Below are 27,436 nucleotides of genomic sequence, written 5' to 3'. Positions count from 1 at the left end.
CAATGACAGTGTGTGAACTTGGGCAAGTCCCTTAGCCTCTGAGCCTCAGCTTCTCTGTCTGCAAAGTGCATCTCTGTAAGGTACTTCAAGATCTACAGATAAATGTGCAAAGTATTACTTTATCATGGAGTGGTTAGTAAGAAGGACAGTGTTTCAGCAGTAATGAATCAAATATGAAATGTAAGAGCCATACAGTATCAATGCTGCCTACAAGTTATCGCCATAAATCGATCATTCTGATTAGATTAGGCTTCATGATGCAATCATACCCATAAGAAGCAGTTTCACAACTGCGAAATGAGCACTTTGCTCAGCAGCATATTATGAAGTATGTCTGCAGTAACTATGGAATTTTGGTCAACTTGTGATTGAAATTTGTGTTTCAAACAACACTATAAACAAAAAGTATTTCAGCGCATCCTCATTTTAAGGCTAGGTATATTAACGGCTTCTCAACAATCATTTCTGGCCACAAACTAACCCTGTGTAAATTCCCTTATTGAAAAACCAAACAAGACTAGATTCAAGAGAGAACAGATTTTCAACCTAGTATATCACCTTAGCAACTTTTTTTTTTTTTTTTAGCAGGCACAACATAAAAATAAATGTGTCTTTCACAGTTACAAGATGAAATTTTCAGTTGGCCAGATACTAGAGAACTGGTTTTCCACTTTTTGTTGTTGTTGTCATAGACCACATGACTGCCTCAATCTGAGAACATTTTACGTGCTAACCTGCAACAAAGACCACAGTTTGCAACTATCTTTCCTCCAAAAAAGTCTTCATATGGTTAATATAAATTAAAGATTCACTTGCTAGAGACGGTTTCCGGTTAGTAACGGGTCAGGGAAGTTCTGTTTGGATGAAGCTTTCCAATCTACTATTTTCAAGACCCAACTGAAAAATAAAAGTAACTGCCACCTTCGGGTTAAAAAGTTTGAAAGAAAGAAAAGAATCTGTAGGCATTATTTTAAAATTTGGTAGCTAGCCAAGTAACTCAGAGAGCAAGAAACAATCTGGTGATTAAAGCACTAGTGTGAGACTCTGGAGATCAGAGTTCATTTCCCAGTTCTGTCACTAACTCCATGTCTGATCTTGGACCAGTCACTCTCTTTAGGCCTCGCAGTTCACTGTCTGTAAAATGGGAACAACATTTCCTTTTTTACACTCCATCTAGCTTGTCTGCTTGGATCCAAAACCCGCAAGCACTTATACACGCACTTAACTTTAAGCATGTGACTAGGCTACCTGCATTCATAAAGTTAAACATGTTTACAGAATCTAGGTCTTCTAAACTCTTAGGAGCAGGGATTATCTCCTAATATGTGCATATGCAGCACCTAGCAAGACAGGACCTGATCTCAGCTGGGATTTCTAGGTGCTACTGGAATACAATAGTAAGAATAATAAGTGATATATAATAGGGAGCTGGAAAATGTAATGGATTATCAAACAACTTTAGAGAAGTGATTTAAAAAATAAACAATTTTAAAATAACCCCTCCTCATCACCTTGTAAAACTCCATCCAAAATCATGACATAAGTGTCTCATTTAAAAAAAAAGAAAAGAAATCAGATCCAAGGCATCTGCTACATTTTAAGTGTTAATAAATCACTAATATTATTTAACATTATTGGTAACATACAAGATTAAAGCAAAAGATAAATTTGTCAGCACAGGCCTAAGTAAGGGCCCAGTCTTGAAAAGCTGCAAAGTGGACTCCTGTGCACGGCTGAAGCCCCAATAAATCAATGTAAAGTGAAACTGACTTCATTGATTTTAAAGCATCCAAAAAATGTAGAATAAACAAACTGTATAAAGTTACTGATAATAAGGGGAAGACATATGTTCCTTTGTAATCGGGTTTTTGAGTTGACAGCATCCCTTAAAATGGTTGACCTCCAATCCTAAACTTTGTAGAAGGTGAAGAATTTGCTCATAATAAGTCCTGATCCTGTAATCAGAACCCCTCTGGGCACAACACAGGCAAAGGAGCCTGTGTGCATCAATACTATTGCAGGCATGACAAGTTGCTTAGTTTAAATCCAAATCCACTGCCATCCCACACAAGCTACTGTTATCTGCCTGTTTGTTAGTGTAGGTGTCATCAGAAATACCTGTTTATGAAAGAGAGGTAATATGTTATAAGTTAAACTGATTCCCATATCTTTTAAAATGTGACTCATTTTTGCCTGTCTGGAGTCCTTCCCTCTCCCCCTGAATTACACACTGAAGGCCCAAACTACAAAAAACTCCTACAGACTTCAATGGAAGCAGAACAGCTTCAACAGTTCGGAATGGAACAAGTAAATTTTAATACAGACCTTTGCATTTATTCAATGTAAAGAAAAACAAAGCCACAATATTTCTCTAGTTCCTGATCTGAAGGCGGAGAATCTCCAAGTTCCCCCATAAATTTATGAATCTGCCACTTCTTATGACTACAAAATAATACTTCATAAAACACTAACTGCACTTTCAAAACACTGGCCAGACATTTACTCACAACACCCCTCTCAAGGAGACTAGTAAGCATTCCTATTTTACAGATAGAGAAAACAGAGACAGAGAGATAAGCTGGTTGGGGCAGGCACTGGCTACTCACGCTCCAAACAGTGTGGAGATCTCATTCTTGGTTGGCCTCTAGCCGCAAATTATAATAGACAGTACAGCGGTAGATGTTTTAGAAAGGCCCAACAGATAGAAATGCACAAAACTGCACAAGAAATAAATGGCAGAGATAAGAAGGCCTGGTCGAGACAGGATTTTTTTGAAATCCTCCCACCATTCTTCTGGCAACTGTGCAGCTTCATCCATGCTAGCACTACTATAATACGGCTGGTGGCCCACACTCCGCAGTTGTGTCGACCTGCTCTGAACAGAGTTAGATGACACGGTGGTAAGAATGTGGATGCCTGTTCTGTGCCAGAGGAACGCTAGGAATAGACACAGCAGTGTAAAACAAATTCCTTGTTCCTAGTCCCATGCTCAGCTCACTATACAATTCAGTCAACCCTACAAAAAGGCTGTGCCCATCACACGGAGTTAAAGATGAAGAATCTTTGCATAAGAGAAAATGGACAGTGTTCCCAAATGCAAACACATCAATGTACAGGTACATCAAGTATAATCCTGCCACCTCAGAAATTCCAGCACTCGTAGAACATAGAGAGATGGCAAATAATTTTCACAACCAAAAAGACAAAGTCTGTCTGAACCTAAAGAAGTTCCAGCTGTGTGTATGTAATGTGCTGCCTGTCCCCCAACCCTTTCCTTCAGGATTTGGCTCAGAAACAGATAACCCAGCAATGAGGGAGTGTCAAAAACCACAAAGACATGAAGTTTACTGCCTGCTGTTGCAGAACTGTGTCCTAGCATCATCTTACAACAATGGAAGAAAAGAAACACGTTAGTGAGATGAATTCACATACACCCACTCCCCACTACTCCAGGCATTCCCATTGGCATGGCATAGTGGTAAACAAATATAAATGCAGTTCCTACTAATGAGGCAGGGAACAGTGAGGCCAAAGAAAATGCAATCATCTCAGAGGGGGAAAAAAACTGCACAGGACTCCTCCTCTCCCATCTATGGAGGAAATCAGATACCAGCTGCACCATCCCAGGAAGGAAGCAGAGAAGCTCCTGCACCTGATGAGCCATGCAGAAATGAGCTAGTGATATCATAGTACCCAGACAGGCGCTCCACGGTTTTGCAAGCTGAGTTGACTGCCTAGCACAAGCCGTTTATACAACAACTTTTTGTGTAGCATCATTTATCCAAATTGCATTCCCTTCATCAGTTCAGTCTCCTCTAACTATCCCCTCTGGTTTTTGAGTCAGGGGCACACAGCCAGTACCTAGCAGACTTGCTGTTCCCAAATCAGTTGTCCTGGGCCATTACATTTAAAACCCACCATTTTCAGTCCATATGCATTTAGCACTTGAAGCCACCTGCCTCTGTGCTGCCAGTGTCACTTGAACTCCAGAATAAACCGAGTACATAGGACTTCACATACAGGGAAGTGGCAACGCTCATCATACTTCCTCTTTCCCTCCCACCCCAAAAGGCATCCTTTCCTTCCCTTATTTGAAGGGGGTGGGGGAAATAAGACATATGATCAAAAGATTTTTCAGAGCTAATGAAAAAATTGTTTCCGAAGAAAGTACCCTGCAGATACATTTAGAGGCACTTTTAACCACCCCTTCCCACCTCCCAAAACTGAGAAGCAAGAGCCCAACTCAGGCCATCATGCTGTATGTATATTTACACCAAAAAAAAATGGGCAGGTTGGTTTTCTTTGAACTCCACAGCAAAGCAAAAACTAACACAATGTACCAGCCTAGCGGAATTCCCTGCCGCCTTTTCCAGCCTCACTCTTTTTTAGGCAGTTTTGGGGCCACACACGGGCATTCAAAGGAATGTCCCAGGTACAAATATAAAAGCAATTTTAACACCCTCCCTCCAGCTCAAAATCTGAGCCTCTTAAAAGTAAAAACAAAACGAACACCCCACCCATGTTCTTCTCCCATACATTCAAGGAGACACCTTCCTATGTTTCCCCCCTGCCCTCCAGTGTTAAACACATCAGCTACAACATCCCTTTAGGGTTCTCACCTGTCTCTTCCTCATCATGCATGCTCTCTCCTCTGTATCAAGCAGATTTGTTTTGGAAGCAAGCTCTCACTAGTGTCTTGGACATACAACCATAAAAGCACTATACCATCCCCCCTACACCCACCCACACCAACCTACCAACACAGAATCTCTCCTCTTGACAAGGACCCTCCCTCTCCCAAGTGATTTCACAGACACATTATTTGCTTCAAAGGTATCTTCCCTATCCTACTCTCCATAGGCCAGTATAAAATTCCCTGGCAAGAAACAACCACCTCCTCTTTTTTCACCATAATTCATACCACACACATTCTGTGTCTCAAGAACATAATCTAAGTTTTAATAGCGTGCCCATCACCGTAGTATCCCAACACCGGACAAGGCGCCTCCCTTCTTCTCTAATCCCCCTCTAACCAGCCCTATGTTCAACTCCCCTGCAAAACTACAACAGCCTGCAGAATACCCCAACACACCCCAGCCCACCGGCAGCAGCAGCTGTCTCCGTCCTCCTCCTCTTTACCTGTCCCCTATTTCAGGCAGTGCAAGTGGCCACACAAACCTCAGACACCCCAAACCCACCAGAACCGAGTCTAACCTGGTGCAAGTCCCCCTCCTCAGACACACCATTGCTCTCACACAGTTTTGTGCTTCAAGCAAAGAAGGAGCCACCATCCCTCCTCATCCCACCGTCAAACTCCTCAGCAAAACCCAACCCAGCCTAAGGGGATTCCTTCCCCTCACCACCCATCTACTCTCCCCCTTCCCCCCCCGAAAAAAATTAATGTCACTCGCAGCTTGTATGTCAAGGAAAGCAAGAAGCCCACCCCTGCCCTTAACAAAACCACAGTGTTAAATTCCCCCAGCAAAAAAACAGTCCTGTCTAGGGGGCACCTCCCTGCCCCCACTTCAAGGATACAAGGAGCCACCCAGATCCCTTGTATTAAACTCTCTCAGCAAAATCCGGCACAAGCTAACGGGACCTCCCCTTCCACTACCCCCAAGCCCAGCACAGGGCAAGGGGACTCCCCCACCCCCGAACCCACCTCACCCAACCTCTGCTCCAGGAAGCTCCCCCTACCCCAGGGTTCAACTCCCCCAGCCAGACCCAGCACAAGCTCAGGGGACCCGCCCCCCGAAAGCAGCACGATCCCCCCCCCCCCGCCCGGTAACACTCACCTCTGGATCCTGGTCACTTCTCCACCTCACCATTTAACAGCATGGGGGGGGGGGATCCCCAGTCCCAGTGTGAGGGGGAGAATAATGGGGGTGCAGAGGGAGGAGAGCAGTGGGGGGTGAAAATCCCGCAGCTTCCGATGCCCCCGCCCCGACCCCCCCAAGAGAAATTCCCCCCTCCCCCCTGCTTTTTTTTTTTTTTTTTTTTTGGCTCAATCACACCAGCCTGACTGTCTTTGTCTGTCGGGCAAGCGCCATGTTGATATCAACATCCAAGCTCCCACCTGCCGCCGCTGTGAGACCCTGGGACTTGTAGTTCCCCCCTCCCTTGGGCGAAGGGGAGAGCCGAGGCCCGAGGACTACAACTCCCAGCATGCCCCCCCCGGAACGGCACGCCAACGGAGACCGGGGCTCGGGCGAGGAGGGGACTACAACTCCCAGGATGCCCCGGGGGCAGAAGAGGCTGGGCATGACTTCATCCTGGGCAGGAGAAGGCGCGGGAGCGGGGAGAGGGAAGGGGACTACAAGTCCCATGGTGCTCTGGGTGGCAGAGGCTGGGCAGGAAGCGGGAGGATGGTAACAGTCAATAGCGCCGGCCGGGTAAAGCATGAAGCTGGTGAGTCTGTACAGTCAGCGTCTGTCGGTGGGGCTGGGGCGAAGGATTCCCCCGTGGTTCAGGCCTGGCCACCTCTGGGGGCTTCAGAGTGTTTACTGAGCGTCAGGGGGTTAACCCTCAGCCCTGCCCCTGGCTGGAGCGTGGGGGTCGCCTTCCTCCCTACCGGTGGGGAAACTGAGGCCCTGCGAGGAGCAGGGCTGGGCTCAGCGCTGGGGGACGCTTTTTGTCGTCTGTCTCTGGGGGGAGCATGCAAACACTGAGCCAGGTCCTGCAGCACATGGGAAGGCAAAGCACCCTGCCATGCAGAGCTGCAGCCGAGAGTCCAGATTCTCTGCTTCGGACGGTGACCCGAGGCTCCCTGCGAAAGGCTGGGATAGCTGCAGTGGAGGGCAGGAAGGGCCTGATGTTGATGGTAGAGTAGGAGACACTTCTGAAGGGGTGTCACACAGGCAAAGGCCTCTCTCTGCATGTCACAACGAGTGGCTCACCCTGATAATCCTCACACAGTGCAATTCCTTGTCTGAAAGTTGGAAAAGCTGAGTCACCTCCAGGCCGTCCGAACCCAAATTCTGAGTTCTTTAACTTGGAGCGATACGGTCCTTAAAAGTGGAGCTCTCTGAAAATACTTTGGTTTACTTTGAAGAAGGCTTTTCCGTAGGGAAGGTGTGTATTCTAATAGAGCACAAGCTTGTGGGGTGGAGCTCCTGAGTTCTGTCTCCATCTCTGGCTCGTTTTGTGACTTTGGGCAAATCACTTACCTTCCTTATGACATAACTTCCCTCTGTAAAATGCAGTTAATAGGTAGGTAGCTTAAGGTTCTGATCCTACAAACAGTTACATATGCATTTACTTGGCACTGCCTCTGTGCAGGGGCCTGGACTTGATGACTTCTCGAGGCTCTTGCAGCCCTACACTTCTGTGATTCAATGTGCTTAACGTTATGTGAGTAGTCCCACTACTCATGTAAACTTAAGCACATGCATAAGTGTTTGTAGGAGTGGGGCATGATAGGAAGGATATGAAATCTAAGTGTTTGCAGAATGCACTGAAATCCTTAGTTTGTACGTGCATAGTGCTTTTCACCTAACTTACTTTAGTGAGCTACCATGTACTGAGTTGAAAGAACAATTTTGTGCTAAGAAACAAAGACTCCATTGTTGGGGGGAGGGCAACTGGGCTGAAATGAGTATAAAATATTTGGAGGCCAAGGTGGTAGCTGCAGGTCCTAGCCTTGTCTTGGGTCACGAGGGAAATCCAGGGTTTTTGGCAATTTCATCCTGGTCCCCCATTTATTTGTTTTAAATCTGGAAGAACAAGACCAAAAACAATAGGCACCAGTCCTAAGCAGTGGACTTCTGCTCCATAGCCTAGTGAAGACAATGGAAAGATAGCCACTGGTTTTAATGTACTTTCATTCAGGCTCTTGCTGCCGCTGACAATTATAAAGGCAAATCCAACAGCAAACTCCACCATATATATATATATATGTATATATTACACATACACTGCCCATAATGAGCATGTAACTATAACATTTGAGCACTGCTGCACAACCTGCCCTCGTTTCTGTGTGAAACTTGAAACGTTGGGTTTTAACCTACAAGTCCCTGAATGGCTTGGGGCCTGGTTACCTGAGAGATTGCCTCTCTCCCACTCCAAGCAGCCACATGTGAAGTCAGCAGAGGCACTCATACTCGCGATCCTTCAACATAAATAAGTAGGGACCTAACAAATTCATGATCCACTTTGGTCAATTTCAGAGTCATAGGATTTAAAAAATTGTACATTTAATGATTTCAGATATTTAAATCTGAAATTTCACATTGTTGTAACTGTAGGGCTCCTGACCCAAAAGCGGGTTGTGGGGAGGGGGATCACAAAGTTATTGTAGCCGGGTCGTAGTATTGCCATCCTTATTTCTGTGCTGTTGCTGGAGGGGCGCTGCCTTCAGAGCTGGGCGCCTGGTCAGCAGCTGTCACTCTCCGGCCATCCGGCTCTAAAGACAGCACAGAAGTAAGGGTGGCAATACCAAGACCCCCTTACAATAACCTTACAACCCCCTTTTGGGTTGGGACCCCCAGTTTGAGAACTGCTGGTCTTCCCTGTGAAATATGTATAGTATAGGGTAAAAATACACACAAGACCAGATTTCACAGCGGAGACCAGGTTTCACGGTCCATGGTGCTTTTTTCACAGCCGTGAATTTGTTAGGGCCCTATAAATAATACAGTGGAGCATCCTCTGTGAGGAGTCCTTGGATTTGGAACTTGCTCCTTGCCTTGATCTGCCAGAGTCCAGATGTGTTAACTTTCCAGCTGCTTTTCAAAGCCTGTCTCTTTCTTTCTTCTCTAAAGCTGTTGAAGAGATCATGGGCTGAGGTTGATATATTTATGGACAGACTTTGGTTCATGTGTTATGACCTTTAATTAATGGAACAGGCACCGAGAGCACTTGGGATGCCTGTAGTTGTATTTTTAGAAAACTGAAGAAAAGATAAATAGCAAACTAGACCCACCAGTTGGACAGGCCAAAGAACACAACATTTGGGGTACGTTGCAGGTCTGCTTCAATGAGCTTTAAGCAATAATAACTGTTTGTTTGAATTTCAATACAGTACAACTTAAACTATTTGAAAGTCATACAGGACATTGAATAAGTCATAAAGGAAAAAAACGGGGTGGGTGGTTTTCCATGGATCCAAGAGATTTCAGGGACATCATCATGTTCCTATTATGCCTCTGGCGTTTAGGGCAGTGACGAAGCTCCTCCACTCCTGTCAGTTTCTGGCAGGTCTTTCAATGGTTCCCCAGCTGTGCCCCAGGTTTTTCAGCTCGGCTTCCACAGCTCTTCGCCATGTTGTTTTGAGGCGGCCTCGTTTTCGCTTGCCTTCAGGTGTCCATCTTATTGCTACTCTGGTGATAGAGTCAGTTTCCGTCCGAAGCAGGTGACTGATCCATCTCCAATGCCCTCTGGCAATGATGGTGCTCAGGTCCTCTTGGCTGCACTGTGTCGATAGATCTTGGTTTGAGATTGTTCTGGGCCAAAATATACAGAGGATTTTTCTGAGGCAGGTTGTATGGAATGAAGACAGTTTGGATGTGTCATACTTTCTCATTCCCCAGCATTCTGCGCTATAAAATAGTGTTGAAAGTACGCCGCTCTGATAAAACTTGAGTTTGGTTTTGGTGTTGTATTTTGATGATTTCCAGACTGTATTTAAGCTCCTGAAGATGCTCCTGGCTTTATTGATTTTGTTCCAGATGTCCTGGCTTATTCCACCATCCTGGCTGATGGTACTGCCCAAGTATGTGAATGTTTCTACATTGGTGAGAACATAATCCTCTATCCGTACTGGTGATGTTGAGACAATATTAAAGGTCATATCATCTATTTTGTTGCGGTTTATTTTCAGTGCAATTTGCTGGCTATGAATGCGTTGAGTCAGTTGTTTTTTCTTGTATATGGTGTTGGGTATGTGATAGGAGAGCGACATCTGCAAAGTCCAGGTCTTCAAGGGATGAGACGAGTGTCCATTTAATGCCTCTTGGCATGTCTTCTGTTGTACACTGCATTACCCAGTCGATGGCAATGTTGAAGAGGATTGCAGACATGACAAACTCCTGACGTACTCCTCTTTTGACTTCAAAACTGAGCTTGCTGTGATCAACACTGCATGTAAAGTTGAAAGAGAAGCTTTTGATGACGATGATGATATGGAAAGGAATGTCATATGCCCGCAGAATGCGCCATAGGCTGGTCTTGTGAATGCTATCCAAAGCCTTCTCAAAGTCTATGAAATATATGTAGAGTTGCCGTTGCGATTCTAAGCACTGTTCTGTCATGTTTCGTAGAATGAAGATGTGGTCTGTGCATCCATGCCCTTTCTAAAAACCAACTTGCTCTTTTCTGAGAACGCTATCAGCTGCCTCTGATATACGCTGGACTATGATCTTACACAGTACACCTCTACCCCGATATAACGCGACCCGGTATAATACGAATTTGGATATAACGCGGTAAAGCAGCACTCGGGGTGGGGGGGCTGCGTGCTCCAGTGGATCAAAGCAAGTTCAATATAATGCAGTTTCACCTATAACGCGGTAACATTTTTTGGCTCCGGAGGACAGCATTATATTGGGGTAGAGGTGTACTTTGCTTGGCACAGATAAAAGTGTGATACCATGCCAGTTATTACAATCACTGAGAGTAATTGAAGCAGATATTTATGAAGTCATTGGGAGGTGAATTATCTACAATTCAATAGGTTAATCATTAATATTTGGAGGATTTTCTTGCCATACTGTATTAAGAGGAGAACATCACCAGACAGACATTTAAATTGTTTTATTTAACTAAAACAACAACGTTAAGTATTCTGGATTTTTTCTTCAACAGCAAACATATAATATTTTAACAAAACAAGCATATGTCCCTTGCTTCTCACATTTATCTCCAGACTTCTTCTCCTTGTCCAGATCTGTTCTGTCCCCAACAATCTTCTATTCTTTGAACTTTTTGAAACTTTGCACTTTTAGAGAGAGGTAAGGGATTTATTCTCTGTACACAAATTTGCAGAGGGATGATAGAGTTGAGGTCTGTTATTTCTCACCTCTCTCTATATATATTTATTTATTTTAAAACATTTTTGCTGTTAACAAGCATGTTACCTCTGGAGACACAAATCCACAGTTTGAGAACTGCAAAACTAAGCTTCTCTGATGGTATCTTCTAGACTGAGCACTGATATTGGGTAGATAGAAAGATTAACCTAAATAACCTATACAGAAGCCTGTGGAACCCCGTAAAATTGGGTCCCTAAACCATGAACTATTGGAACTCATTTACAAAACTTTTCTTAAACATTACATGAATATATTGTCTCATACTATAGAATTATAATTTATAATCCCTATTCCATGATGAGATATCTTTGAGCTATAATGTATCTTAATTATAACTATCTTTAGGCTTTTTCCTCAAAAAGCATTTTATCAAAAAAATCCGTTTTAAATAAAAAAAAAAACAGATTTTTTTTTTAAAGCATAGATTTTTATCTACCCTGTGTTGAGCACTTCAGGGACATAACTCTGTTCTAATAACAAGGGAGTTTTGAACACTGAAGGTTGTAATGTACCCATTTAAAAATACTTAATTGCTGAATTTTTAATACCTTTGTTTAATTAGGGTCTACAGAAAATTGTCTGTTTTCCCACATCTCCTCCCACTTGCTGGATCTGTGGCAGCAGTTACATATGATTTCAGTCATACAAAGACTTATGTGGGTGCTTAATTTTACACCCAGGAGTAGCTCTATTGACTTAATGGACATTATTCCCATATATTCACAATAAGCCCCAAAACCGCAAGGACTTCTCTTAAAGCTGTGCTGACAGAAAGCAGAATTTAAAGAGATGCTGTTGAATAACTTAGGTTTTGCAATTTAAAATTAAAACTTGAGCAATTACAAATCTAATAAGGAAAATGTCTTCCTGATTTTTCAAATTTAATTAAAAACAGCTTCTTTAGGGGTGGATGTAAACATTCTCCTCAGGACTTTTAACCCAAACATTGTGGGCCTGTGTTAATGTGTGGGATCGGTGCTAGAAAGTAAAATGGACTAATCTACCTTATTCACTAAAGAGAGTAAAATGAAATAAATGATCACAAAATAAACGTGGCTTTTAAAATCAGTTTTTAATCAATTTAGTGTTTTAAATGTCTGTGAAGAGCTTTGAATATATAAAGTGGCTATGGTCATACTTAGTATTTAAATTGTGCAGCAAGAGAGGCTAAGCTACCAGAAGTGATGTCTTTGAGATGTTAAAGCAAAATCTTGACCACTTGAGGTCATTACAGATCCCAGGTAGGAGAGCAGAGGCCCACATGTCCTGGCCGCATTCTAGTTTGAGCAATAATATTACCCCTCCGGTTTCAATCATATGCAGTATTCTTCACTTCGTGGCTTATACTGTTCCACAGTGTTGCTATACATTTTCAAATATTTGCCACTTTCTGTACCAGAGGTGCCTGCTTCTCGGTTGAGACTGCAGTCACCCCTCTGATATGTAATTTATATCTTCGCTTGTTAAGTTTGCAAAGCATTTAGGGTTCTTCATGATCGAGGAGGTTATATAAATGTAACTTGTGCTGGTGTCTTTGTTCAGAAGCAGGTCCCACACTCCGAGCTGCGGCTTAGGCAGGCTACATTTGTACAACTTTTCCTTTGCAGGGTTGTTTGCCAAGAAGCCTAGGCTGCTGCCATTTTTTTAAAAATAATAAATGACAATTATTTGACCCTTTCAGCTTGTGCTTTGTTATAGTTGATTCTTCATTAATTCTAGTTTTCTTCTTTCAGTACTGCTTGTCGGGGCATCCAACCTTGCCATGCAATGTGCTCAAGTTCAAATCTACCACCATCATGTTAGACTGTGGACTGGATATGACCTCTACCCTCAATTTCCTCCCGCTGCCACTGGTTCAGAGGTATGGTCAGTTTGCAGCCTGAAAGCACTCTAGCCCAGCTGTTCCCAGGCTGCACTTGGAGTGCTTTTCTTAAAATGGCACCTGAAGCGAGAGAGGGTACAAATGAGCAGTATCGTCTGATATCATATATAGACCTGCTCACTTAAAAGTTCCCTTTATCAAAATAATGTCCCTTGGCTCAGTAGACAGAAGACATTTTATCAATTTATTGATTGGCTTTTCCAGATAATTTATTCTGAGCTTCAGTAAAGTATTGCTGCAGCTGCTGAGTGCAAGTGAGGTCGCATATCTGTCATCTTTCTGGCTTCTTCATGCAAGATGAGATAAATGGGTAACTGATCTGGAGTGCATGGAATCCCAGCAAACGCTGTTTAACCACCTTCTTCTCCAGCTCTTCTTCAGAACTAATGCAAATAAAAATAACACTGATTGCTTTTCACCTGTAGATTTGAAAGCATAAGCATTATTATCCTAATTTTTTAACAGGTGGGGATAGAAATGGATTAATGATGAGGTAATGTGGCTTGTCCAGAATCCCACAGTGAGTGATTAGTGGAGCCAAAACCATAATTTAGCTCTCCAGACTCCCACTTCTGTGCTCTACCCACTGACTAGACCATGCTTCCTTGTGGTATAAGTGAAATTAGGCCCTTTGCTATGGTGGCTTGCTTCTTACGTAAGGTTGAAGAAGTTGCCAAAATGGCAGGTGGGGAGGAAAGGGATATGTTTAATTCTACGGTGACTAGAGGCTAATAAGAGTTTTAATTAAAATTATATAGGCCTCTTCAAATGCCTTGGCCCACAACCTTAGTCACTGTGGCAGGTGGATGCTGTAGTTTTGACTCTGGTCTAATGCACTGCAGGGTCTGGGTGCTGGACTGGAGGTGATCATGGGGATGTGAGAGCAGTCTTATTGATTAGATGGAGTAGAACAATTGCCCAATGTGCCTTCCTGGAGGGGGAAAAATAGACCCACATAAGCATCATTCTGCCAGGGCCTGCAGCTCAACCTCTGCTTTATTGAAGGCAATTGATATGAACTAAAAGAATCAGCCTGGACACCTGATCTCTGTCCAGCACCAAAATGAGCTGAGAGCTATCGACATACCATGCAGAGGACCACAACTAGATTTTTTTTTTTAAAAAGGATCCATGAAATCTGAGGACTCCAGGTCCACACCTGCTTTCCAAAAACTTCCCCAAAACAGAAAACTTAGAGCAGTAATTGACAACATTATCTGTGCCAAGAAGTAACTTCTTCCGCAAAGGCCTAACAGTTGCTTTAGGGGTGCTGGCATCAGTGCTCCTTGTGGCAATCCAATAGCAGATCCAGTGCCTCCTTGTTTGATTTAACCTGTCATGAGTGACTACATTGCAGGTCATAGCCCCAGATTCCCCAAGAATCTCCAGAACTTCTGAACAAAACTGACTCAATTTCAGTAAAGAAAGATGTCAGATTTGACCCTCTTCTGACCCAGCAGAACCAACTAATCAGATCCAGAGACAGTCTTGTCTGTAAGGTGATTGAAAAGCCCTTGCAGCAAGAAATGTACCAAGCATGTACCTTTGCAGGGCTTGGCCAGCTTTGGGGAGATAACTAATCTCCTGAGCACTCTGTGAAAGGGGTGAGTTGTGGCCATGAAAGTCAGGCTTTTGAGAGGGGCTGGATCTGAGGAGTCCTGTTCTATCTATGGTATTTATAGAATCCTAGTTACCATAGTATCTGAGCACCTCCCAGTTTTTAATATATTTATCATCACAACATCCCTGTGAGGTAGGGCAGGGTTATTACCTGTAAAATGAGGATGGGGAACTGAGGTACAAAAGGTACAGCTATGTTGAAGTTGGGGGGTGGGGGGAGCAAATGGCAGCTCATGTAGCTGTACCCTTGTTAGCTGTACTCTAGCTAGCTTGCTAAAAATAGAAGTGAACTTGAACCCAGATTTCCCAAGTTCTAAGTTTGTGCACCAACGACTGGACCATCTTTCCTCTTTGCCTTGGACTCTGCTAAAATGAGGCATGCCTCATACCTTTGCTTTAGACTTCCAATGAGGGAAGCCCTGTCTTGTTTTGCCTTGTTTCTTCACACTTTTCTGTTCTATCACAAAGCTGTTTAGACTCCATCTAGTCCTGCAAAAGCCTTCCCTGCTCTCGGCAACGTGATACACCACGATTCACGCACAAAGCGTGTGTTTGATGAGTTGGCCAAAGAATGTTCTTTTGTGCCATCTATACACTGGAAACAGGTGTATCAACGGAAGTTCTCTCTCTTACAACAAAGTCAAATGCGAAGAGATAAAAATGAACACACAGAAAGCGCTTAACCTTTCCTTTCTAGCAGCGTGACACACTTGCTCACTTTATTTATGTGACAGTTCTAACTAGTTTGGATCAATCAATCACTCCATCACAATATCAAGAGTGGTGTAGGAGGGAATTGTGCTACTTTTTGGCTTCGAAGGAAGAGTCCTCTTTGCCCCATGTCTCTAAATACATTACCACTTAAACCCAAGACCTAGCTTTTAATTTTGCTACAAAAGCCAAATGTCTTGGTATCTTTTTTGACTCTAGACACTCCGTCTCTTCTCTCACTTGTTTAATTTTTTTTTACCTATAGCATATCACATACACTTGTTCTTGCTTCATTCCTGCCTTTCCCTTAGTTTTTTTAACCCCATCTCACCTTCTCAAAGTGAGCTTCTTTGAATCCCTGCATCTCCAGATTGCTATGTTATTCCAGGAAATGGATTTATTTCACCTCAGCGCACTCACTGGGTTCTTGTACATTTCCAAACTAATTCAACTTTGCCTTCCCAGTTTTCAAAATGGGATTGACTTCACCTGTCATCACCCTCTCATGCCACAGCTCTGATCTTATCTTATCCCCAGTCTTCACTCCTCCCATCTTAATCTCCTCTGTGTCCCACTCCCTGTGATGTTCCATAGTGGTGCTGGGGTCGATTGCACTTTTGCTTGTGCTTCTCTGCATAAGAACGGCCATACTGGATTAGACCAAAGGTCCATCTAGCCCAGTATCCTGTCTTCCAACAGTGGCCAGTGCCAGGTGCTTCAGAAGGAATGAACAGAACAGGTAATCATCAAGTGATTCATCCCCTGTCGCCCATTCCCAGCTTCTGGCAAACAGGCTGGGGACATCATTCTTGCCCATCCTGGACCTATCCTCCATGAATTTATCTAGTTCTTTTTTGAGCCTTGTTATAGTCTTGGCCTTCATAAAATCCTCTGGCAAGGAGTTCCACAGGTTGACTGTACATTGTGTGAAAAAAATACTTCCTTTTGTTTGTTTTTAAACCTGCTGCCTGTTAATTTCATGTGATGACCCCTGTCATAAATATAAAGGGAAGGGTAAACCCCTTTGAAATCCCCCCTGGCCAGGGGAAAGCTTCTCTCACCTGTAAAGGGTTAAGAAGCTAAAGGTAACCTCGCTGGCACCTGACCAAAATGACCAATGAGGAGACAAGATACTTTCAAAAGCTGGGAGGAGGGAGAGAAACAAAGGGTCTCTGGCTGTCGATATGCTGTTTCTGCCGGGGATAGACCAGGAATGGAGTCTTAGAACTTTTAGTAAGTAATCTAGCTAGGTACGCATTAGATTATGATTTCTTTAAATGGCTGAGAAAAGAATTGTGCTGAATAGAATAACTATTTCTGTCTGTGTATCTTTTTTGTAACTTAAGGTTTTGCCTAGAGGGGTTCTCTATGTTTTGAATCTAATTACCCTGTAAGGTATCTACCATCCTGATTTTACAGAGGTGATTTCTTTACTTCTATTTACTTCTATTTCTATTAAAAGTCTTCTTGTAAGAAAACTGAATGCTTTTTCATTGTTCTCAGATCCAAGGGTTTGGGTCTGTGGTCACCTATGCAAATTGGTGAGGCTTTTTATCCAACATTTCCCAGGAAAGGGGGGGGTGCAAGTGTTGGGAGGATTGTTCATTGTTAAGATCCAAGGGTCTGGGTCTGTAGTCACCTAGGCAAATTGGTGAGGCTTTTTAGCAAACCTTGTCCAGGAAGTGGGGTGCAAGGTTTTGGGAAGTATTTTTGGGGGAAAGAAGTTTCCAAACAGCTCTTCCCCAGTAATCAGTATTTGTTTGGTGGTGGTAGCGGCCACTCCAAGGACAAAGGGTGGAATATTTTGTACCTTGGGGAAGTTTTGACCTAAGCTGGTAAAGATAGGCTTAGGAGGTTTTTCATGCAGGTCCCCACATCTGTACCCTAGTGTTCAGAGTGGGGAAGGAACCTTGACAACCCCTAATTCTTGTGTTATAAGAAGTGGGAAATAACAATTCCTTATTTACTTTCTCCACACCAGTCATGATTTTATAGACCTCTATCATCTCCCCCCTTAGTCGTCTTTTTTCCAAGCTGAAAAGTCCCAGTCATATTAATCTCTCCTCATACGGCAGCTCTGTAAGCTTGGAACTCCTTTCTCCCTCTGAGCCATTGAATCACTTCCTCTTTTGAGGTACTGAGCCCCTGCAGATCTCTCTGCAGTCAATGGAATTTGCAGGAGTTGCTCATCTCTCAGGATCTCTCCCAGAATCTGAAGTCAAGACAGCCCCAGTACCCTGTTGCTGCAGTGCCCAGTCACAGGAGAGCTGAATAACCTTCCCTGTGTTTCTGGGTTTATGTGAAAACCTTAAATCTGAGTAGACAAAAGTTTGCAGCTCAGTTACAGACCCTCTGAAGATGTTACGCTGAAGGTTTTGATAGTCTCTTAACTATAGTAGCACAAGTGCTGCTCTAATGCTTCCTGCAAACATTTTGTTGGGATGCCATCCTCGAGGATGGTTGATCAGTCTTAAAGATAAAATCACACCCACAAGTGTAGCTTAGTAGTATCTGAGTTTCCAGTCTGAACCATGGGTTCAAATATCGGCAGGATTGACTCGCACCTTCTCGCTTCCGACACAGGGAAATGTGTTGCTATACATATGTATTTTGTGTGGATCTTTGGGTGAGCCCTAAAACCAGGTTTAATTTCTTTGTGGATATAAAGATCCTTTGGCACTCTCCCCTCCCTCCTCCCAGCCACAATGTGTGCCATAATTAGGATGTTTTTTAAAGTGATTCCTGTGAATACTTACATGATTTCATTGCATTTATCTATTTTATTGAACTTGTTAGTTCCTTAAGTAAGGGTTTGTCTATTTCCTGTACAGTACCAAGTGTGAGGTAAGTGCTTAACAAAAAAAATGAAGTGAATTATACCATTATTAATGATGACTTAATACTTAGCAAGTTATTTTTTTTTCCCCTGCAGTCCCAGGCTGTCCAAACTCCCTGGCTGGGTTTTAAAAGATGGAAACGCTTTCCTAGACAAGGTAACTTACGGAGCTTTTGAATTTCCTTGCCGGGCAAGAAGTCACTTGACGTGGCTGGAGCTGTACTACTGTAACGATATTTCTGTGCTGCTTCCTTGCATATATTTATGTGTATGTCATTAGGCAAAACATTTTGTTGCAATATCTAAACAGTGGCTCTGTGGTTTCAGTCTTTAGAACAGTTTTTAAGGGTCATTGTAAAGTGCAGAAGTAGTGTGTGTGACAGTTTTTAATTTTCTCTTATTTTGTGCGGTTTCATATTTCAGACCTTGTCATTCTGTTGTGCCTTCTATCAGAGAACGTCAAAGCTCTTTACTAACACTAATGAATTAAGCCTCGTAAGCCACTTGTGATGTAGATGAGTATTATTAACCCTGTTTTTAGACAGGGAACTAGAGAAGCTAAATGATTTGCCCATGGTCACATTGGAAGTCTGTGGCAGGGTAAAGACTAGAATCAAGGGGTGAAATCGTGGCTGTGTTGACGTCCATGGGAGTTTGCCATTAAATTAAGTGGGGCAGGATTTCACTCCTGAACTCCTAATTCCAAGGCCTGGAATTTACGTAATTTACCCTGACTCCACTTGAGAAATGTGATCTCTTTGCCTCTTGCATCCTTACCCAGTACAAAAATTTCACAATCAGAACTCAGATCTGTTGATCTGAGGCATCACAGAATCCAGCTTACTCTCCCACAGCTGAAACAGGCATAAGCTCGTTTAATGTTTGTAAAACAGGCAGATGCAGCTCAAATACACATGGGCAGCAGTTTTAATTGTTCCTTTTTCTGACTTCATGCATACCTTAAATCAGAACCTTAATAGTAGGCACGTAGAATTGCAGAGGTGCAAAAAGATTGATGGACCTGATTTTCTTCTGTTTGAAGTCAATGGGAGCTGTGGATGCTCAGCACCCGGGGCCGGCTCTGGGCACCAGCAAAACAAGCAGGTGCTTGGGGTGGCATGTTTCTAGGGGCGGTGTTCCAGTGAAATGTGCCCCCGCCGCCCCAGCTCGCCTCCGCCTGCTCCCCTGAGCACGCGGCCACCGCTCCGCTTCTTCCCCCTCCCTCCCAGGGGCGGCGGTGGTGGAGCAGAGGTGAGCTGGGGCGGGGAGCGGTTCCTCTATTTCCCTCCTCCCATTACTTCCTGCGCTCTCCCCACCCCTCACTCACCTCTGCTCCGCCTGCTACCCTGAACACGCTGCCTCTCCCTTGCCTGAGAGGGAGTGGGGAGAAGCGGAGCCGCGGTGTGTTCAGGGGAGCAGGCGGAGTGGAGGTGAGCTAGGGTGGGGCGTTGCTGGGCGGGAGCTGCAGAAAGCAATGGGGGGGATGCGGCATGCCTGGGGGAGGAGGCGGGGCCAGGGATTTGGGGAAGGGGTTGGGAAGGGGCGGAGTTGGGGCGGAGCCGGGGGTGGGAGGGCATGAAAAAAAAGCGGGGGTGGGGGGGTGGCCAAAAATTGTTTTGCTTGGGGCAGCAAAAATCCTAGAGCTGGCCCTGTCAGCACCTCCGTAAATAAGAGCCTGAGGCCTGGTCTACACTGTCGGGGGAGATCAATCTAAGTCACGCAGCTTCAGCTACGTGAATAACATAGCTGAAGTCAACGTACTTAGACCTACTCACCGCGGTGTCTTCACTGCGGTGAGTCGACTGCTGACGTTCCCCTGTCGACTCTGTCTGTGCCTCTCACGGTGGTGGAGTACAGGAGTTGACGGGAGAGCGCTTGGGGGTCGATTTATTGCTTCTAGACTAGACACGATAAATCGACCCCCCCCTCCCGCTGGATCGATCGCTGCCCACCAATCCAGCGGGTAATATAGACATACCCTAGAAGTAACTTGTGTACAATGAGTCGGGAGAACTGGGAGTAGACTCATTTCTAACTGTGTGTCCTGGACCACACTGCCGTCCAGAACAAATGCCTGTCTGAATGTCTATCAGAACCAATTCCTCATGCATCTCTTCTTTACCATAGATACTGTATCCTGTCCAAAGAACCCACAGACCTGATATGACATCAGTGTCTTGTACAGTGTATGATTTGCTGTAGTTCCATTGGCATTGAATTTGTTCAAAAGATTCTTCAAACCAATGCAGTATCAGAGGGGGGTCACATTTTATTAATTCAAAGGCAGCATCTCCTACCCTTGCATTGACCACTGTAACTGCTTTGAATGACAAATACTCTTACTGATGCTGGAAAAGACGGAAGTGAGGGTCAAAGGAGGGTATTTTGTCATGGAAGGTGGACATATACCCTCTTGCAGCATTATTCTGGATGCAGTTATAAAACCTATTTAAGTCCAGGAGAGACATTGAAATTCACCCTGATCTAGTTTTAATCATTCTTAACTCCCTCAAGATGAGGTGAGGAGACTTTTGCCATTAGATGTAATTGCTCATTTTTTATTAGTTTTCAAGTGCACCGTAACTATTAAGAATTAGAACTGAAGACTGAATCTCATTCCAAAGCTGGCTGAAACCGTTCATTTTGGGACAATAAACAGAGGTGTTTTAAGAGGAGGTGGTTTGTGGGTGACTTGCAACTTGCAGGATGTTACTACGATCAAGTTTGAGGTCACTTTTGTTTACCTTACACACGCATAACCTTGATGCTTGTGATTTTTGAATTGGTTAAACTTTCAGATGTTGCTGTCTTGAACTGGTGGGGAGAGCAGGAAAAATAGATCAGTAGAGATCAAAGGGGATGAAATCTAACAGGAAATGCAACACAAAGCTTAGATCAAGCAAAGGTGTTGGATAAAATGCTTCAAACATATGAGCTAAAGGCCAGATCCTGTTTCCATTAATGCCAAATTTTCACTGACTAAATTGGGATCAGGTCTGGGGTCCAAATCTGCAAAATGTTTTAATGGGCCTGTAAGCTGGTAAGCAGCCTTTCCAGCCACACAAGGAAGAACAAATCCCAACAAGAAGTCACTTCACATCCTGTTCTTTGGGGCTTGCTTTATTTCCAAATGACAAAACTCAAAACCAGAGCAAATCTACTTGTACTGCTAGGAAATACCCACCCAAGGCATTTCCAGCTTCAGCTAGCTGAAAAGGAAGAGGACCCCCTGCTATGATAGCTTCCTTTGCACCACCTTTACTTCTCCTTTCATAACCCCAGCCATGTGATTAGCAATGAACCCCTTACATGCTGGAGCCTCTTTAGTGTTTGTTACAGTGTCCTACCTGTTCATTCAAACTAATGTCCTAATCCCCTGAAGTACTGAACAGCCTTGTCTCCCACTGAAAGCAACCCTAGCACAACCTCTTTCCAGAAGAGAGTGGTTAGAACTGAAAATTAACAATTATAGTAATAAAAAGCTGGAAGTTAGCTGTTGTAATGGAAAGCCTGCAATGGATTTGAAGAGGTAAAATCCATCATGTTAGAGGGAAGTCTTTATTTGTATAGCTTTGTGTTTTAAAAGCTGCTTTTGTATCATCTCTTCTTGCCTATTAATATCCTTTTCCTTATAGGAACTAAAGGAATGTTCTGGCCATGTGTTTGTAGATTCTGTACCTGAATTCTGTTTGCCAGAGGTGAGTTTAATTGAAACCTTAATGCAGAAATAGTATTCCATTGAAGTATCCCGTGACTTTTTTTTTTTTTAAACTTCTGAGATATTAAGATATTTGTGATGCTGCAGAAAGAATAGAAACAGGCCCCCACTATTTTAGGAGATTGGTGCAAGACAACTCGAGAGAATTAACATCTGACAGTAGGATACAAAGGCACTTATAGAAGCTACATTGGCATCATAAAAAAGGGAAATAGGATATGTCAAACCTGTATATGACAGTGGATACATGTTCAGACATACAAAACTGTTACTGAAAAAAAAGAAGTTACTTGCCTCTGACCACAGAGGCTTTCATGACGTGCTTAACTGAACTCTTTTGTGTAGCCTGCAGTCTGGTTAAGCCTCACTCTTGTTCCATTAGAAGTTCCTTCACTTGATTTAAGTTTCCTGTGTTCTTGAAGTATAAAGATAGGATTACTTTTGGGCTGACTTTTCCAGGCCTTTTGACTCTGAGAGTCCTGGTCTCCAAACAGACTACTTCAACTTGCTTGGGTCATCTTCCGGTTTTTGACATCAATGTCCCTGGTCTGCTGATTCCCTGAAATGCACCCTTTGCAGCTTCTGACACTTCAATTGCTAAAAGCAAGTTGGTGGTTGGTACAGTTTTTGACAAGCCATGTCATCAACTTTGTGTGGGGAGGCTGCGTGCTACCCCAAACATGCAGGAACGTGACCCCACTTCAAGAACCAGGATGCTTGGCAGTTACTGTCCCTTATTTAAAAAAAAAATACCAAACAAACCTTCTTATGGATGGTGATGCAGAAGGCAGTGGCTGTTCAACTCCAGCTGCCCTTGGCACCAATGTCCTAGGTAGACTTAGTTTCCAGCCTTCCTTTGAAGATGAGACCATACTTCTCAAGGTCACAAATGATCAGCTGCTCATTTTAGGTTTAGGTCAGCTGGCTTTTCTGATGATGCTGCTGGACTGGAATATACCCAGCTCCGTAGCTATCTGGTGTCTGACAGGGAGTTGTAGTTTTGGTGAGTTGCCAGTGTATCTGATGCTCCTTAGTCATAAGGGGAAGACGATAGTGACACCATTTTAGGGATGTTATAGGTAGCTTCTGTTGAGATGCTCCACTGTCTCTCAAGGTTCTCAACAAGTATGAAGCCTTCGTGGTGTAATGCTGGTGATACACAACTATATATCTCTTGCCTTGTAAACTCTCCCCTTTGGTAGAATGCTTGGGTGATATTGCCAGCTGAATGTATCATGCTATGACATTCTTGGTCCCACTAAAGCAGAAGTCTTGCTTGTGGTTAGATCACAAGAGGAAGCTCTCTCTCCTTCCACGCTCTCATTTTTTAGGGGACTTCTGCAGAGGCAGCCAGTTTAAGGTATCACTTCTGCTTACAACTTCTGACAGCCTTGTGTTGGCTGTGGAACAAAAGTGTTCACTCTGCCTGTGAAGTCTGTGCCTTTATTTTGTCCCACAATGACAAATCTGACCACAGGAATACCCTTTTTGAGAGGCTGCTCTGCCACTTGTTCAGAACTCAGCATGCTTGCTTTGTTGGTTTGCCCAACCATGATTGCATTATGTGAACCTGTAACAGAACTCAACCCCCGTTAGGGCACCCTCTGGCAGTGATACAGGCATGTCCTGTCTCTGTTTCCCCTACATTCCCCAGAGACTATCAAATTGCTCATCTCCCCCACAGATCAAACTGACAGCCATCTCGCCCACACACAACTAGAATAATGATGTTCCTCAGGGCAGTTCAAGCCCTGCTTCTGGGCATAATTTATTAATACTGTGCAGTTTCAGACTTCTGCAAATTCTCTCAAAATCCCTAAAGTATGAAAAGTTAAAATGCAGCAGTCCTCCATCCGTACACCATGGTGGTCTTCTCCACCTGACAGTCAACATGCACTCTGTTCCTTATTTCCTTTGCTGCCCTGTTTGAGGTCCTCCACCTCTGGTACTTCTCTGTACTTCTTGCAACTCTTCTGCAACCCACAACTCAGGTTTTCTGTGAGAGGGCACCCTGCAATATTTTGCTCCCCAGGCCCTTCTCCTGTAAGTCCTACCCCTGCTCATTGGAACCTCCCTCCAGGATCAAGCCTTTTGTTTCTGGGCACAGCCTGCTCTTATTCAGCTGGTTTTCCCACATTACCTAGGGCAGTGGTTCTCACATTTATTTATTTTTTCAAGGACCACTTGAAAATTGCTGAGGGTCTTGGCAGACCACTTAATGATCTTTCCAAATGTTGTTTGTACCATTAGCTAATTATTGTAAAGCGCTTTGGATAAAAGTGCTATGTAAAAAAACTTAGTAATAATTAAAGGTTTTTTTGTTCTACAAATAAAAGCACACAACTCATATTTTAATATCAGTAGCTCTCCCCCACTGCGGCAGCCCCCGAGCTGAGCTGGGAAGGAGGGGTGGTCTCTCCTCTCCCCTGCTGCAGCAGCCCCCGAGCTGGGGCTGGGAAGGAGGGGGTTCTCTCCCTGGCAGCCACAGCCATAAAGCTGGAGAAAATAGCCTCTTTCTCTGTCCACTGCAGCCCTGCACGTCCCAAATTCCCCCTACCTCCTCTTCTCACCCCACTGCCCCCCCTCCTATTTCCCTCACCTCACCCCACTGCTCCCTCCTTTCTACTCCCTATTCCCCCCAAGGCCACCACCTCACCTTACATGTGCATCTTCTCCACACCCGTGCAGTTCCACTAGTTAGGTGAGTGGCCCTTCATTCTCTCGTGTGCGGCAGCCCAGGCACGCACCTTAGAAGAAACTATCCGCAGACCATCTGAATGGAGCTCACAGACCACAGTTTCAGAACCTCTGACCTAGGGGGTCTCTGCACAAGCCTTCTGCCTGGCAAGTTGCTCAGTGCTGGCCAGTTCTCTCCATTTGTGCTCATCCTCAGCATTCTGCTAACAGCTCTCATTTGTTCTCTTTCTGCCCCAGCAGTTCACACCTACTCCTCTCTCAGATCTCATCCAGCTGTCTCTGAGCAACTCACCAGATTCCTGCTTCTCCTTTTCTCATCTGGGGCCTGTGTCTTTATAGAGGGCATCTGCTGTCTATCAGGCCCTGTTGGGAGGCAACTAACTATTCACAGGTGAACTAGACCCAGTCCCCCTTAAACGGGCCAGTCTCCCTGTGACAGCACCCTACATTCTTTGTCTGGCTACATATTAAATAATTCACTGACTTTCATCTGGGCCAGTTGATTTTTAACGTAGGGCTGTCGATTAATCTCAGTTAACTGACGCGATTAACTCAAAAAAATGAATTGCGATTAAAAAAATGAATCGCAATTAATCACACTGTTAAACAGTAGAATACCTATTTAAATTGACTAAATATTTTTGAATGCTTTTTTCTACATTTTCAAATATATCAATTTCAATTACAACACAGAATACAAAGTGCACAGTGCTCACTTTATATTATTTTTTATTACAAATATTTGCACTGTAAAAATGATAAAAGAAATAGTATTTTTCAATTTGCCTCATGCAAGTACTGTAGTGCAATTTCTTTATCATGAAAGAGCAAATTACAAATGTAGGTGTTTTTTGTTACATATCTGCTCTCCAAAACAAAACAATATGAAACTTTAGAGTCTACAAGTCCACCCAGTACTACTTCTTGTTCAGCCAATCGCTAAAAGAAACAAGTTTGTTTACATTGACAGGAGATAATGCTGCCCGCTTCTTAATTACAATGTCACCTGAAAGTGAGAACAGGCGTATCCTCACACCCTTTTGTCAACCGTCTAAATGGGCCATCTTGATTATCACTACAAAAATTTTTTTCTCCTGCTGATAATAACTCATCTTATGTAATTAGCCTCTCACAGTTTGTATGGCAACTTCCAACTTATCTCTCTGTGTGTGTGTGTGTGTATATATATATATATATATATCTTACTATTTGTTCCATTCTATGCGTCCGATGAAGTGGGCTATAGCCCATGAAAGCTTGTGCTCTAATAAATTTGTTAGTCTCTAAGGTGCCACAAGTACTCCTGTTCTGTTTGTGGATACAGACTAATACGGCTGCTACTCTGAAACCTTTCATGACAAAGAGATTGCACTACAGTACTTGTATTAGATGAATTGAAAAATACTATTTCTTTTATCATTTTTACAGTGCAAATAATTGTAATAAAAAATAAATATAAAGTGAGCATTGTGCACTTTGTATTCTGTGTTGTAATTGAAATCAATATTTGAAAATGTAGAAAACATGCAAAAATATTTGAATAAATGGTATTCTATTATTGTATAACAGCATGATTAATTTTTTTAATTGTTTGACAGCCCTATTTTAAAGCCTTTAATTTTGTATATGCTGTGTATATATATTTGAGACCTCTTTATTAGACTGGATCTCTGCACTCAGACACTTCCTATCTTTTAACGATCACATACTAACGGCTTGGCAGGAGAGCAGGCTTTTACTATTGTGGGCCATATGGTACAACACTCACTCCCCTTGGGCAACTTTCTGAGTCTCTCCCACATTTAAAAAACAACTTAGGTGCTTTTTAGCAGGAGCCCCATAGTGCATGCTTTCTCCCCCTTTGCATTTGTTTTGTTTGTTGCACCCCTTTGATTTATATACAGAACATTCCTAATGTGGTGAGCAGCTGAAGCACTGGGGCTCTACAGTTGGTCCTTTAGGTTCCCCTTTCTGATGAGTCTCCAGGTTGGATCCAAGTGCAGCGCTGAAGTTCACCTCACATTCAGTTTTGTGTGATCTAAACTGCTATTAGCTTGGGCTCCCCTGCACAAGACAGGGTTTGAGAAAAGCACAAAATCAGTGGAGGATTAGATTCATGGAAGAAGCAGGTCCTAGATGCTGCAGTAGAAGCCTTAGTCAGGCATAGTGGTACTTAATTGGCACTGGTGAGGCCTCAGCTGGAGTGTTGTGTCCAGTTCTAGGTGCCACCTTATGGGAAAGATGTGGACAAATTGGAGAGTCCAGAGGAAAGCAACAAAAATGGTAAACAGTTTGAGAAACCTGACCTATGCGGAAAGGTTTAAAAAAAACTAGGCATGTTTAGTCTTGAGCGAAGATGACCTGAGGTGGGACCTGATAAACCTTCAGTTATATTAAGGGCTTTTATAAAGGAGACTGTTATCAATTGTTCTCCATGTCCATGAAGGTAGGACAAGAAGTAATGGGCTTAATCTGCAGCAAGGGAGATTTAGGTTAGATATTAGGGGAAAACTTTCTAACTCTAATGGCAGTTAAGCTCTGGAATAGGCTTCCAAGAGAGGTTGTGGAGATTTTTAAATACAGGCTGGATAAACACCTGTCAGGGATGTTCTAGGTTTACATGGCCCTGCCTCAACACGGGGCGGGGGGGGGGGGTGGACTTGATGACTACTTTAGCTCCCTTCCAACCCTACATTTTTATGATTCGGTCCAGCAAGGTTAGAAAGATAAATGGATCATGTGTGGTCTGTATCCTGAGATGGTTCTTCCTGCTTTTATTCCCTTTGCCCGTTCTTTGCCTCATTGAGTTGCACTTTGAAGAGACATCTGCAACTTCACTCATGATCATGGGCTGAAAGCGTGAGAGCTAGAGATATGAGATCAGAAATGTGTCACTAGAACACTAGGGTCAGGCTTCTGGAAAGTTGAGTAACCTACTTTTC

At 43.6% G+C, this 27,436-nt stretch overlaps 2 protein-coding genes across 10 annotated transcripts in view; one reads left to right on the top strand and one right to left on the bottom strand.

Moving 5' to 3' along the window:
• Window positions 1–5,948, bottom strand: part of HMBOX1 (homeobox containing 1) — a 142,863-nt gene extending 136,915 nt beyond the window's left edge. For all 7 annotated transcript variants that reach the window (XM_073335637.1, XM_073335638.1, XM_073335641.1 and 4 more), the window contains exon 1: window positions 5,796–5,948. The gene's annotated coding sequence lies outside the window, so the exon portion shown is untranslated. The remainder of the gene's footprint in view (window positions 1–5,795) is intronic.
• Window positions 5,949–6,334: 386 nt separating this feature from the next.
• The window catches only part of INTS9 (integrator complex subunit 9), a 79,233-nt gene continuing 58,131 nt past the window's right edge, over window positions 6,335–27,436 (top strand). Inside the window, exons 1-5 of one of the 3 annotated variants that reach the window (XM_073335635.1) lie at window positions 6,378–6,408; window positions 9,669–9,734; window positions 12,764–12,891; window positions 18,176–18,236; window positions 21,715–21,777. In XM_073335635.1, the coding sequence (XP_073191736.1) occupies window positions 6,400–6,408; window positions 9,669–9,734; window positions 12,764–12,891; window positions 18,176–18,236; window positions 21,715–21,777 (327 nt within the window). In that variant the 5' untranslated portion in view covers window positions 6,378–6,399. Of the gene's footprint in view, window positions 6,409–9,668; window positions 9,735–12,763; window positions 12,892–18,175; window positions 18,237–21,714; window positions 21,778–27,436 lie in introns of those variants that run through there. The other 2 variants (XM_073335636.1, XM_073335634.1) reach the window with 2 other exon arrangements.

The sequence above is a fragment of the Lepidochelys kempii genome, chromosome 3 (genome assembly GCF_965140265.1).
Source record: "Lepidochelys kempii isolate rLepKem1 chromosome 3, rLepKem1.hap2, whole genome shotgun sequence".
Classification (NCBI taxonomy): Eukaryota; Metazoa; Chordata; order Testudines; family Cheloniidae; genus Lepidochelys; species Lepidochelys kempii.
The sequence above is the reverse complement of the archived record's forward strand: the minus strand, read 5'-3'. Positions and strand labels throughout refer to the sequence as shown.